Source organism: Montipora foliosa, chromosome 1 (genome assembly GCF_036669935.1).
Source record: "Montipora foliosa isolate CH-2021 chromosome 1, ASM3666993v2, whole genome shotgun sequence".
NCBI lineage: Eukaryota > Metazoa > Cnidaria > Anthozoa > Scleractinia > Acroporidae > Montipora > Montipora foliosa.
In genome coordinates this window covers 1,595,884-1,610,883 of record NC_090869.1, presented here as the reverse complement: position 1 = coordinate 1,610,883, position 15,000 = coordinate 1,595,884, and the positions used below count along the sequence as shown (strand labels likewise).

Genomic DNA, 15,000 nt, shown 5'->3' with positions numbered 1-15,000 from the left:
TTACTTAACAGAGGCGACAACATTGTGTCACTGTTGCTATAGCAACAGTTGACGCCAAAACGAATAAAGGTCTGATTGGATTGAAAATTTATGCACATCAAGTTGTTCAGTTTTAATTAAGCTAAATTAATTTTATTATAATAAAAAAGATAAGAAGTGTCAAGGTAACCTTAAAATAAGACCATGAGTCTTAATATGGAAAAAGGGTTCCTCGATTTTAATGTAAGATGGAATTATTTTACGACATGAAAAGACAACCGACAAATGTGCTTCAAAATTTTAACTCTGTTCCCTTGTTCCCGTCCAAAATTTCACCTTGTTCCCTTGTTACCCTTTCAACTCTTATTCTTTGCATATACGTCCTAATTAACCAAACTGAACAAAAATCTTCTATGACCCCCAACCGTTTATGTAAAAAACGTAGCGCCTTGTAATTTTTTGTGTTTGTTCCCCTGTTCCCTAACCTATTTGATGTTCCCTTGTTCCCTACGATTTTTTTGCTTTGTTCTCGTGTTCCCATTGCCGAATTTCCCGTGTTCTCTTCTTCCCCAAAAACCCCTGGGAGACCCTCACAATTCACTCGCGTGACTTTATAAAAGGGGCTGTGTCACGTTTTTTTAGGGTGTTTAACGGAAATCTTTAGTTAATCACGAATTTAAAACTCGAAAATGGTAATGTGGAATTCCTTTATTGAGAAAATTGTCGTTACATCACAAACAAGATGATTCTGAGCAAAAAAGGCCTTTATCCAAGCGATTTGCCATAAACTTCAAAAACGTCGGGGATTACCCAAATGCAATCCGTTTCAATCTTGTCCATTTGTGTTCATCCATGTTTTTCTTTCCTTTTGCTGTATTTCTTTTATGTAGTTCAACAGTTTTAAGTGGTTATTACAATGTTTCACTCTACTTTTTGGGCATCTTGTGTGTCGTGAAATTACATCATTTTGCGTGACATAGCCCCTTAAAAAAGGTTGACGATCGGAGTCATTCGAACACCGATCTTGTTTAGTGTGCGAGGGATGATTTTACATGAACCCCCTTCAGCACAAGGAAATGAGGTATGAACGATAAAGGTGGAATTATTTTTCTAAGATACGATATCAAAAGACAACTGAGAAATGTGGTCACATGAAGGCTTGCTTTGAACTTGCTTTTGATGGTTTATAAACTTTGAACTTTGATGGTTTAACATTTTGACAGCTTTGGTCGCGTTTAACCAATAAAAGGCTTCGAACCATTCTAACAAGAATTGTGATTGTTTTTTTAAGCGTGCTTTATGAGAGTACAGATGTACGGGGCTGACGCCTCTCAAAGTTTTCCAAAAAATTTTTCCGAATGCCTGAGGAAATTTAGAAATTCTTCATTAGAAAACAAATATGGAAGCCTCGACTGTAATCTGTTCTGTTGTAAACAACTTAGGAAGCGGATAGAGCACTCAAGAGCTAGGGGAAACACTCGACTACGTCCTGTGTTTTCCCTACACTTCTTTCTTGCTCTATCCGCATCCTGCGTGCTTTACAACTGAACAGAGGCGAGGCGACTTTATAAGGACCCATAGGCAAGTTACTCACTGTTTAAGGACAGGATTTTTAAGTAGGCTGGTCTAGACTAAATTAAACGAATCTGCCACAACATTACCTCCAAAATATTTTAAGTGTACACAGTTAAGGGTCATCAGTTCGATTCCATGGTTTGAGAGAAATGTCTGTTACTCTGACTAGTTTTGGATATTAATAAACAACATGTAGAAGGTATGTATAATGGATAATTTGATTCTTTCTGGGATCCTTAAAAGCTAAATTAGTACACTACAATGGTCTCAAAACTTGGAATAGGAAGTTGCTTATGGAAACAAAAATAAAGAGATTTGCGTATATTTACAGTTGACTCGTTAACTGAATATACTAGTAGTATAATCTCGGATTATTGAAGTGCGTTCGACAGTCGTTTTGGAAGCAAAGAAGAAGGGTAAGGAGATTAAGAAATGAACTTTGAGGATACGAATATGTTAGTTCTTAAGATGGTTTCAGTAAGCGCCGAGTACTAGAATTCACGTGACATGCAGGATGGAAATACTTTGCCCTTGGCTAGACTCTGAATGGCCGTATTTATACTAGAGAACGTCTAAGACGTCCAGACGAATTAAACGTCTGGCCATAAGTGCGACTTATATAAATACGGGACGCACTTAACTTCGACGGCTAGAAATCAAATTCATGATTTTGGTCAAAAGATCCTGGGATTTAATCACCAAAGACACTATGTGCCCTTCATTGCTAAGTGCGTCTCAGTTTCGTACGTCTCGTCTCTATACTAGACGGCTTAGACGTCTGTCACAGTAAGTGCGTCGTTTAGACGCACTTAACTTGAGACGTTTAACTCGTCTGACGTTTAATGCGTCCACCTTATTTCCTGTATTTATACTAGTCGTCTAAGACGTATAAGATGCCTTAGACGTCTTAGACGTCCTCTAGTATAAATACGGCCAATCATACGTAGGCACGTGGTAAAAATAACTACACATCGTTTCTGGGGGAAAATACAACGTCATTAGCCTCTTGAAAAGACATGTGGTTACTAATAAAATATTAAACCCAGATGTTGATCATTTCCAAGTTCCCTTCAACTTCTTTTTCACAGTATATAAAAGCGCGAATTACTGTGATTCAGTACGGTTATTAGTTTTATAACTTTTCGTGTGAAAAAAGTTCAGTAATGTACATGAAAAAGACTTGTGAATCACCAAATTCAGCTCGATAGTGGTCAATACTAACTAACAGCTTGATTCAGTGCTCGTCTTCCCAGATTCTTTCTCGAAGATAGTTCACTGAAGCCAGTAAATCCTTGTCTGGCGGGGTTGATGATATTTGGATGGGAGACCATCGAGATATACGACATGCCTTTCGTAGAATGCCATAGGCATAATATTGCCTTTTGTTTCAATCAAAATACTCATATTTAACACCTGACCATTCGTCACTTTACGAGGCATAAATCTTGGAGTAACTCTGACCCAGTAGGGCAGCCTCACTCGAGCGCGAGGCATTTTCGGCAGTTCGGCTAGATTCTAGACTACTCGTTAACTTTTCGGGGTTTGTCAAAATTCTGCCACCGAACTTCAAACGTCCTTCATGTAGCATATTTTAAAGGTAGACGTAATTAATATCGAATCATGAACATCAAACTTATGTCTATCTTCTCTTTGTATTGCGTAGGTCTCCAAAATGAGCAACAGAATTAAGGAATTAGAGGAGGAGGTAAGAAACAGTGAGTCAGAGAATAATATTAGCTTCTATTTGGCGTTACGTAAAGATAGCGCCGGATAGAGTTCATTGAAAGTGTGAATAAAGTGTAGTAATGTACACGGGAAAGACTTGTTAGTCACCAAATTCAGCTTGGCAGTGGTGAAGAACTAACAGCTTGATACAGTGCTCGTCTTCCAAGATGCTTTCTCGACGAAAATCCCTGTCGGATGGGGAGACCCCCGAGATATGCGACATGCCTTTCGTAGAATGCCATATTGGAATACTCACATTTAACGCAAACCTGACGATTAGTCACTTTAGGAGACATAAATCGTGGAGTTATCATCGATTATGAAGTGCGTTCGTTGGGAGAACATTAGTAGACCAGCCGGAATGCCATAAAGACGATGCATTTATGTCGTCTTTTGAAAGTACTACAGTATGTGAGGCTTGTGGAATGTGGCTAAAAATGAAAAGGTGATGAGGTGCCTACATACAAGAAATTTTAAAATTTAAAATCTGTAATTACAATTTAAGAGGGTCTGGCACATGCTACCAAATTTTTACTCAGAATGGCGCCATAGATCATTTCCGTTTCTGGCTGCCAAGCTTTGGAATTCTTTACCCCTTATGTTAAAAGTGCCAAGGATAATCTCATGGTTAAACGCCTTCTACCTAAGCTTGTCTTTTAAATCCAGTAGTTATAGATTTTAACTTTATTTGTACATAGTTTATACATTAACAGATGCTTTGTTATAGTAATTTTTAACTTTTGTATATTTTATTTTGACGCCCATGTTTTGACGAGCTTTTATCCCTCCTAGATGTAGCGTGGGTAAATAGAGTATTGTAGGATATAATAACTGTGACGCGTGACCCTTTAAAGATGTAGCGCGTGAATCGAGATTTCTGGCGTTATAATGCCGTGAACATCAGACAACCCTACACAATCACATGTAATTTGTCTGTCAAGATGGTTAAAAGTAGTTACTCTGTCATTGTTATGAAACCTAATCCACCATTTTCATGTCCCGTACGTGACCTCTGTGATTTGTAGTTGACACGAACTGAGAGACACGTTGAGAGACGACATGTTGTAATCATCTGTCCAGGTCACTGCCAATAGGTTGGTTAGTTGGAAAATGAAAGAAGAGCTGCCTATCAAATTTGTAACACAAGTTCACGTCCGGGTCACCTGGACGTTTTCACAAGCGAATTGTTGCAATGGCGAGCGTCAGAGTACTCGTTTCGTTTAATTTGAAGGGACAACCCATCCACAAGGAAAAGTTTAATGTGCCTATCGAAAGAGGGGGGCATATAGAACTTCGTAAGTTTATTTGAAATATTGTATCGTCTAAACCAACTTCATGACAGGTTTTTAACATAATAGAGAAATCAAGAACCGCGGAAGTTTTGAAGTTAAAAAATGTGAAAGTGAAGAATTGTAGACATACAATGTAATAGCAATGAACATCATCGCCCTTATACTTAATCGCAGTTAATCAAGGAGCAAAGAATCGTCAATTTGATCACCATACTATTTACTTCCTCCCATCGCGGGGTCAAATAAGACCATCTCTTTCCTGTAGTCATGTGAAGAAGTAAAGTCATCTCAAAGAAAGCCTTATAATCAGATAAAGACTTGAACAATTCTCTATCCAGCTACGTGATGCGTGAATGTAGGGAAATGAACCCCATTCCAGACCCTGAAAATTGGGACGCGTTTTCCTTCGTCGAACGCAATAATTGCTTCTTACATTATACAACTGATTGAGCCGTAAAAAGGAATGCCAGTGAGTGCATGTTAGCACTAGGTATATTTTCTACAAATTGAGAAAGACTAGCACTCATGCAGCCTATTCTTTGTACTTTGCAAATATCATGAATATTGACTGACCCTGCAGGGCAGTCCACTCACGCGCAAAGCATCTTTCGGCAGTTCGGCTAGATTCCAGGATACCCGATCACTTTTCGGGGTTTGTCAAAGTTCTGCCACCGAACTTTTTTAAAAACCACTTTTACTATGCTTCGCTTAGTTACTTACTTCTAACACACACCGAGAACAGGCGACTTTTATACATTTGTTAGGGATGCCAATTGAGGCTTTGTTGATTTTCAAGTTTTGTATCAGATCTTTTACTTCTCGAATGTTTATAGCACGAAACATGAAACTATTACTAAACGATCTTTCGATATATTGAGTTGGATTAAGGTTACTATAGTCACTTGTTTGTGTCACCAGGCTTGGGCACACATTAATGAAATGAGAATTAATATGCTCTCATGCGTCTCAGTCTTTTATCTATGTGGATCCTGCTGTTATAAAATAATTGATTTATAGAAGCACTTGAATTGTTTTTACTATTGATTAATGTTCCTATTAGTCCCCAGGTGGCTTTTATGTTGTATTTATTTAAGTTAAATGGAGCTGTGATAAATTCTTTTTTGCTTGTTCTTTGAGCTAGCTTGTTAAGTTTATTGTTATAAATTTTTTGTTGTTTTATCTTATCAGGATCTTTACTGAGGAAATGAGATTTAAATAACTTATGCCTCTTCTTAATTGAGACTAATAAACATTTCATATCCATAGTTTTTTCCTTGGAATGCCGTAGGCAGCCACGGTAACAATTCGGGCCCTTTACTTTTTAATTTTTTTGCTTCTTGTTTTCGTTGGTAGTAGTCTTCGTAGTCACAAAGTGCAATGTTTTTTTTAATTCCCGTATCCCGCGAGTGAATTTGTAGCTGAAAAGACTTTCCTGACCCACGACTTTAACTCGGGCTCTCTCGCCTCAGGAGCGCAAACGATGTCACAGCGCCATCACGGCCTTCATTATCCTTTTCTGGAAAGTTGAAGCTTTATTCCGTATTCTTTATTTAGTTTGGAATCTTTTCCGCCCCCGATGATTGACACACTAGCTTCATATTTGATAGGATTTGTTAAAGTGGACAGATGATGTTTCTTTGAGAACGGCAAGCTTAAAGGCCAGGAACATTTTCTACGTAATTTCTAGATTTTGCTTCGTTCTCAGTTGTGTGCTCCACTGTGAACACTACTGCATAGAACGAATACTCCAATCAGTGTCCAATCGACCTGTTTCTTGCGAACCAGTTTGTTCAGTCGTTCCAAAACATTTTGTGAATCGAACCAGTGTGTTCAATCGGCCTTATCAATCGAACGAGTATGTTCATTTAGCCATTGTGATTCAACACCCGTTTAATATTAGAAAGCTCTGCTTGGCAATGCCATCGCCATTCCTCCCAATATAGGAATCAAAAAAGTGTAAGGAACATTAGGAAAACGCCACATACAAAAAGAAATCAAGTAAAGAAAAAGAAGTTGAATAAATCTATATATAAGAAATGGATTTTCCTGGGAGTAATGCTGGCTGGGCGAATCCGAAAATAACAAAGAAAAAAGCCTAGAAAATCCAATAGGAACCGCTCTTGGTAACTCCTACAATGGAAGAGGCAGGCCAGGGGATCGAGCTCGAATGCGGCATATTTCTCATCAAGTCCGGAAGCGAAACTCTACTTAGTTTTGTTTTGCTTTGTTTCCTCAGAAACAAAATGTATCTACTTTGACATCAGGATAGACTATTTACACAGTGTGGTGTAGTGGCCAATCAAGCTAGAGTTTGTAATAGCTGTCAGCTGATTCCACTCCTGAGCCCACGTATCAGCGGTATTAGTTTCAGAAGGGGCAAAAACGAGACTTTCGGGTCAAAACAAAATTTTTTTTTGGAAGGACTGTGTGGCCCGGCTCTGACGCCGCTCCACTAATGTGCCGAACCTAATTGAGTTAAGTCCGACTTTGGAGCGACATTGGCGCGACATCTGATTCAGATGGCGCACTGTGTGTCGAGCCTAATCTTTATTTCACTAGGGAGAAAGTTAAAGGCCTGGGTCCGATACCATATTTTCGCTACATAATTCAACTTTCAAGATGGAGTCTGAGAAGGAGAGAATAGTTCTGATTAGAGAATTTTAAAAACTAAACCAGTGAGCAGCACTCTGCGAGCTGTATTTGTAAAACTTGCTTATTCTCCTACGCGTTTTATTTTGTCTAGCTGACGTTGACATCTTCAGGGAGTTTTACAATAACACATTAAACGCCTGTATTTAAGCCATATCTGATAGTAAATCTGATGGCACGGTTTTAACTAAGTCCGTGTCCCCAAAACAACGTTTCTCACGCCTTGCCCTAATATTTCACAGCTGCGCATGTTCTCTTTCAAAAATCCGGTCAAACCTTAGTGTTTGTGGCCGTCATTTTTGCCATAAGACATGGCTTAAATACAGGCGTTTGATGTATTATTACAAATGTCCCTGAAGAAGTCTACGTTAGCTACACGAAACGCGTCGGAGAATAAATAAGTTTTACAGAGACAGTTCGGAGAGTGCTGCTCACTAGTTGAGTTTTTTAAATTTTCCAAAACCAAAATTCAAAAAGTAAAAATTAAAAAAAAAAAATCAGCAATATTTAGTCAATCTTTTGCACAGTTTACACTCTTCTAGGTCTTTTGCCGCCATTTCTCTTCCTCGCAAAACTTACGAGCATGCGCAACAAGTTCTCGGAGGTACTTTGTAGATTATCATAATATATGCATTTGGTCCGGCACATGAGAAGAACGCCGTATGAATCTCCTGCCGCTCCAAGGTCGAATAATGCGACAGACCCTGTCTAGCTTAACGTTTTTTCCGCACCAAATTGAAACTGCCTTACAAAACTGATTCAGACACCGCTCTTTTGCTGTACTTACTTCCTCAGTTAGGTTCGGCACATGAGTGGAGCGGCATCTGAACCGGGCCTGTGATTTATTGATTCTCAACTGAAATTTGTCTGGCCTAATTTTATCGTGGAAAGTATGGAAATCACTGTATAGCATATGGATGTGTTTGTAGGCGACGAGGTACTATTATAGTAGTAAGCCAAGTATAGGACAGATGCTGATATTTCACTACGCACAGTTTATTTTGGAACTTCCTGAAACTTACTGTAGTAATAAGAAACTTGAACTCTTCGATTTGGAACAGGATTTAGAATTTATGAACGTGAATTCCTTAAGCCGTGTGGCTGAGTGTTCTTGTGTATTCTTCCGTCTTCTTTTGTGGTTTTTGTGGTTCGGACTACACTCTTGGACAAAAGTAGTTGAGACATTCCTCACGTTTAGTCCGTTAGACAAGAACTACAATAAAAGCCCCTAAAAGAGCCCCCTTCCCCTTCCTCACCCAAAGCAATGTTGTTTATGAGAAGCGCAAATACCGGGGTATCAAACGAAATTGTCTTGGTGGGGGGGGGGGGGGGAAAGGGGGGTTGGTAAATGGCAGATTTATGTCATTGAAAGAAATTTGTTTTCATATGGAGAGATAAGTAAAGGGTGTTTCCCCAATTTCCTTCAGCATTGTAGCTTGAACATACAATCAACACAAAACTACCAAAATAACGCTCCAAACAGTGATCTAAGGCTAATCACGCGATAAAGGAAAATCCAATGAAGAACAAATAAAAGGCACTTTAACCAAACGATGAAATAAAAATATTATTCTACACAAAACTTGAAATTTCTGAACTTACTTTAATCTCCGAGATGTCAATGATTCCTTAAATTTGGATTCGTGAGAGATGATCTATTGCCTTCCAGATGATAAAAGGAGTGAGTCGTGCTGTCAGGGCTAGGTATAATTATATTACTGTTAAAGGAAAACAACTAATTTATTTGACTACAACATGCAACGAGAAACGTGAGACCGAAGGAACTACAAAATTAGAAATATCGTGAAAAGTGTCTGAATATAAATAATAGCACGCCTGTTGTTTTTCCAATTTGAATAATCACAAGCGACTCTTCATTGGCCAAAAGTAATGGCCAACTCGCTAAAGCTACCTGGTTTGGTGGTTGAAATTTAATGAGAGTTCTATTGAGATTTGCCGACTCGCTTAACTTTAAGTGAGTTGGGAAAGGAATTTTCGGTTGTCACTCACCAAGCGACCTGAAAAACCGCTTGTAAAATACGACCAGTAAGTAGTAATTCGAAGTGAGCCGAATCAACATATTTTACCTTTTCTCCCGCCCTTACCATCCCGGAAACGAAACACTATTTCTTTTTTAAACTACTAAAAACACGCAACTAAATAAAATTTCCCACCAGTGTTCGGGATCAAACTCTTTACTGAAGAACCCTTTCCTTGAATAATGATGCAAAAAATGGACAGCGAGCTTTCTTTCAAATAATTCTTGACTAACAACAATTAGTCAAGTTTTCAATTATCTTTACCTAAAGACTGTGCAGAGTTGAGCTCAAATAATCAATTCACTCAAGGTGTTTGATTCCCTAATTAAGTTTTTAAAATCCATATCAGTTCAGAAAAAGGTACCAGAGAATTTTCCATTTGGTTTCAGAGTTGTACATAACAGCACATTTAGGAAAATATTAGAAATACAGCTCACTTTGATATCCGTCGGCGAAAGATGCAATTGTTGTCGAAGTCCATTACTCGTCGCTTTCAAGATTCTAGATATATATTTTTCACCGCCTGTCTTGTTTATCCAATTTACGTTCCATTCTTGAGCTCCGTAAGGATATAGTTTGTTTAAAGATCCACTAAAACGCCATTCGCGTTACAATGACTTCGACGGCGCTATTGCAGGTAAATTAAATATGCTACTGTGTCCACCGGATAAAATCTTTGCATTTCTATTACCCCCTGATACCTACCAAAAATACGCGCAGAAGACTATACGCTCAAAAACAATACTTAACATGGGAATCACAGGAAAGACCTATCGCGCAACTTTTCATTTTTCCGAAATGGAAACAAAGAAAAAGAAAACGAACAAGTTTAACTCATTTTCTTATTGGATTGCCATGTAGCAACCCAGTAATTAGATATCGACGTCACGTCCCCGTCAACTATCATACTTTTGATGTTATTGTTTTCCCTTATTGCGTCCGCAACGAGGACTTTAGCACATAGAATAAACAATAAGGTGACAGCTGCCGACAACCTTGCCTAATCGCTCTTTAATTTCTAGCTTGAAAAGGTTATCGGCGCAGCCCTTGTTCAAGATACGCGTCTCTATGTCATTCATTGTAAAAGCTGATAATGGATGGGCCAAAAAGTTTTGTGTATGAAAGGCCACTCTCCTGTATCAAAGGCTTTCTCAAACTCGAGGAAAAATAGAAGTTCAGGAATATTTTTAGCAGTTGTGACACTATCACGGTAATAAGTCCAATGTTCTCCCCCCGATGAATCTACCGCGGTCTGGGGCCGGTTGCTCGAAGCCTGGTTAGCGTCAAATTTGGAGCCATGAATGTTTCTTTGAAGAGCTTCACATTGATTTTAAATTTCTTTATCCGTTGCAGCGAAATTCTCATCATCTACTTTTCGCTGGGTGATGGCGCTTTGCTTAAAATGTCGTTTTTTTTAAAGTTAAGAACGAAAGTACTTCGTGTTATTTGCCCTTCCGATCGTTATACCATCTGCATCCAGTAGCTCGTCAGATTGACCCTTTGGTGCAATACTCAACCATATTTTCCAGTTCCCTTTTCCTAGCCTCGATGGTGCCAAAGATCTCTGTTTTCTCATTTGCCTTTATTTTGTTAGATTCAATATAGTTTTGCAAAAGGTTAATTTCTTTCTCACGTTTTTCTTCACGTCCTGACATATTTGCAGCACCAAACTTCGAACATCCTTAAAAGTGCTCTTTTAATGCAGCATATAGACCTCTTTCATAATGGCGGCCGAATAAATTATTCTTTTGTTTTAATGCTAATTAAGCCTTTCTAGCCTCTCTACGACGAGCAAATTTCAAAAGACATTTAATTATTGTTTCAAAATGAGGGCAGAAGGTCTAGTTAACATAAAAACAAAAGAATGAAAAAGCGGTCGCCATTTATGAACGTGGTCTATTTTAAATGTAGACGTATTTTAGATCAAATCATGAACGTCAAACTCGTGTCTGTCTTCTTTGTATTGCGTAGGTTTCCAAACTGAACAACAGGATTAAGGAATTAGAGGAGAAGGTAAGGAACAGCGGGTCAGCGTGAAATATCAGCTTTTATGTTTTTTTTCCAAAAGGGCACGGCATCGAATCCTGAAATCTGATTGCCTGGTTCTTCGCGCTGTCCGGATTTTCAGTCCTATCTCTGCCCACTCTGAGAGTTTTTGTTCTTAACCTTAAATTTCCATTTTTTTGATACCGAATCCGTGTTTACATACGGAAGTTAGTATTTCAAATTAGATTTTTTTTAAAACAAGAGGCCTGGAAATAGGATTCAAAATATTTTTCTTTGAAACGATCAGTTTGTAAGTCGCTTAGTGCATTCGCTATGAAGTGCGATGCGAGTCAACAATTACAAGTTCTTTACCACCTAAGGATCGGTCCGTATAGCAAAAAACTGTGACCGAGGTCTTGAAAATGCTGCCAGAGGCCTGCGGCGCCTGATGCAGTAATGTACATGAGAAAGACTTGTGAGTCACTAAATTCGTCCTGGCAGTGGTCAAGAATAACTAACAGCTTGATACAGTGCTCTTCTTCCAAGATGCTTTCGAGACGAAAACCCCTGTCGGGCAGGGTTGGTATTTGGATGGGAGACCATCGAGATATACGACATGCCCTTAGTAGAATGCCATATGCATCATATTGCCTTTTTTCAATCGGAATACTCACATTTAACGCAAACCTGATCATTCGTTACCTTAAGAAACATACGTCTTCAGTTGGAGTAATTATCGATTATGAAGTGCATTGTCTGAGAAATTATTAGTATAGATGATATCAGATCAAGATCAATACGCGTGAGAGCTGTAAGGTTTCTTCCAAGGTCGTACACGAACCGAATAGCGGTAGCCAGAGACGCCATAGTATGCTTTCGGTTCGACCTTGTTGAGCTGCGTCGTTGCTATACTTGCGACTGCGATTAGCGTGACGCTTACCTTATCTCAGTTTGTGGTTTTGTAAAGACGAGAAATTGGCTTGAAATTAAAGAAAAGGATATCACCGGTCTTATCCTGGACAGGTTTCTCGGAATTTCGAGGAAAACCAGTCTGGATCAATTAAAACGTTCTTAACCGTGGGTTATAAACACCATGACCTAAGGACAAAAGAAACTTGTTTGACTTTGGTTTATTTGTTGCCTGTTAACCACTGATATCCATGCAGCCACTCCTCGAAAGAAATAGAATAGTTAGAATGAAACCATTTTCATGCTTTCATGATAGGTAGGGCGGAGCCTGTCGTGTTTCGTTCTTCGTACAAAGCAATGTTAAATCCCTCCAATGGCCGTGAAAAACTTTTTTGTTTATGTTGGAAACACATTTGTCAATGCTGTATTCAAAGCTAACATTAGAAGATTTTTATGTGAGCACCATAGGCTTTACATTTAAATGGTTTAAAGCTGAATTTAGCGTAAACGCATTTCCCACCTTTTGGTGTCGAGGCTGAGGGCAAGAAATAACGAATTGTAGGATGATGAAAAGCAGGTAGCCTGCCAGCAGGCTCTCTCTCTCCGGTGGGTCACTCGGAGACTAAAAAGCAAGGAATGGAGGTAATCTAATCGTCTAATCGTCTTGCATTTCCCTTTGTTATGACCTCGACCCAAGAAACTGATTTCAGTTAATTCAATAGACTAGTACATTTCCAGATTTCCACATTAAGACAGCGATCCACTTAACGGACCAATTTTTAACGAACGAAATGATATATGAAACGAATCATATCTATTGAACTGCGGATATGAAATCAAGTGAAGTTCAAACCCCGTTGAAGTCATGAATTTTTCAGGCCTCATGATCAGGCTCTCTACGCAATTGCTAAAATTGAGTTAACTGCGAAAATCATAGCTTCACTTGAACCAATTCTTATTTGAATATTTGAATCATTCTTCTCCATTTCTCTCTTAGGATCTGGAGGATAACCTTTCCACTTGTGTGAACGCTTGTGATGTTTGCGAGGAAACAGATGAAGAAGCTCGAGAACGTCGCATCAGCGCAGAATTACAAAAATGCAGCAATCAGCGTGAAACATACGTAACTTCAATCTTAGAGGTACCTGAGGTAAAACAAGGTCAGTTGAAAACGCCAGTCAAGTTAGATCTCTTTAAAACACTCAACGAGCATTTGACGAATCAATACATCGCAGCACTGGACATGGCCCCGGAAATTTGTAAATGCAGCAAAGACCTTAAGAGGGAATTCTACGATTTGGCTTACCACGGACTTCGCGCGGACCACAATGAATTGGTTCACAGAGTTAAAGATTTGGAAGATACGGTTCAAATGGGTGAAGAAGAAAAGGAAGTGTTAAGAGAGGTTAAAGATTTGGAGGACAACCGACAAAGGCTGATAAAAGAATTGGAGGAAAAATGGCGAGCTCTCCTCTCTCCGGTAGGTTATCAATATCGAGTCATTAATTATTCATTCAATCAATTACCAGTCACCGTTTATACCTCGAAACACCTCGTGCTTTCATGTGTTTCTCGGTGTCTCTTTACCTCTATGATGCACGAAGCACTCGTCATCATCATTATCATCATATCTTTATTTACCCTACGGTTGTGAGATGTCGCCTACAGTTTATCGTCCTTCTTCGAGAAGACTTTTGTGAATTTCACAAAAGTAGCCTCGGATGTGCAATTTCAAGAGAGAACGAGACAAGTGTTGTTAATTATCCAAATATAATAGCTGGACCTTACAGAAATCAAAAGGAGATGAGAAGAGGAGACTCTGTTGTATGTACAGATAAATAAAAGGAAAAGGGGATGGAAACAGCAACATATAATTCCCTGGGAGAATTTGAATCCCCGACTTTCCCCTAACTGAGAGGACTTGGAGCGAGATGGGCTCCAGTAAGAATATAACAATACATGAATGTTTATGGAGCAGTATCGCGCTTTTGCTTTTTTTTTTTTGCATATCCTTTGCGGGGCTTTGCAATTCATTACACAAACAGTTCAGCAAGAAATAGTTTATTTTTTAATTCCATCGCTGTCGTTTAAATTGCAGCCTAAGCGCCGTCCAAAAACTCCATGGTCAGTCATCACTAGAAGAGGGAAAAGGTCCACGGACAGTAAAAAGGTGTCTCTTACCTACTTTTTATTAATCGAAAGTGAGGTTTTTATGGGAAAATAACGAAAAAAAATGCAGGTAACAGACTGCTGTGTGGGTGAATTTGGCTTGGATTGTAAACGAGTGGATGAATTCTTGATGTAACCTCACAACCCGTCTTGGACCAAGACCTAGCGGGAATTTTAAATAGGCGGTGATTTCGGGCCATGTGAAGGTGTCCAACCAATAGAAAAAACTGTACTCTGTATATTAAGGAGCGTTCACAAAACGTTTTTTTTTTGTTGGGAAGGGGGGGGGGGGGGGGGGGGGGGGGACAGAAATGTTTAGGAATTGGGGGGTCCCCCAAAAAAATTAGACTTAAAAAGGGGGGTGTTTGAAAAATATAAACGCTCTCAAGGGGGGGTATCTTAAGTGATGAAAACAAAAATTGTCATCAGCCAATGTATAAACATAATTTAACAAAATATAATATTTGAGAGTGTGAAATGGGGTTTAACTTTCTTGGCAGCTTCAGGGTTTATCACGTTTGTAAAATGACTTGATATCTTGTTTTTGCGTTTTGTAGGTCAAGAGAAACAAAGATCCTGGTGCCAGGCCGAAAAAAAGAAGCGTTCGAGATGAGCGGTCACAAAATCCGAGGCACATCTCACGAGCGAGGAAAACATTCAAGCGCCTCAGAATGACC

General features: G+C 39.1%; 1 protein-coding gene across 1 annotated transcript in view; it reads left to right on the top strand.

Moving 5' to 3' along the window:
• The first annotated feature begins 9,872 nt into the window (after positions 1-9,872).
• LOC138008216 (uncharacterized) overlaps positions 9,873-15,000 on the top strand; it is a 6,940-nt gene continuing 1,812 nt past the window's right edge. Inside the window, exons 1-5 of the mRNA XM_068855473.1 lie at positions 9,873-9,896; positions 11,231-11,272; positions 13,152-13,634; positions 14,253-14,324; positions 14,881-15,000. The exon at positions 14,881-15,000 is cut by the window's right edge and continues 7 nt beyond it. Of these exons, the coding sequence (XP_068711574.1) occupies positions 9,873-9,896; positions 11,231-11,272; positions 13,152-13,634; positions 14,253-14,324; positions 14,881-15,000 (741 nt within the window). The remainder of the gene's footprint in view (positions 9,897-11,230; positions 11,273-13,151; positions 13,635-14,252; positions 14,325-14,880) is intronic.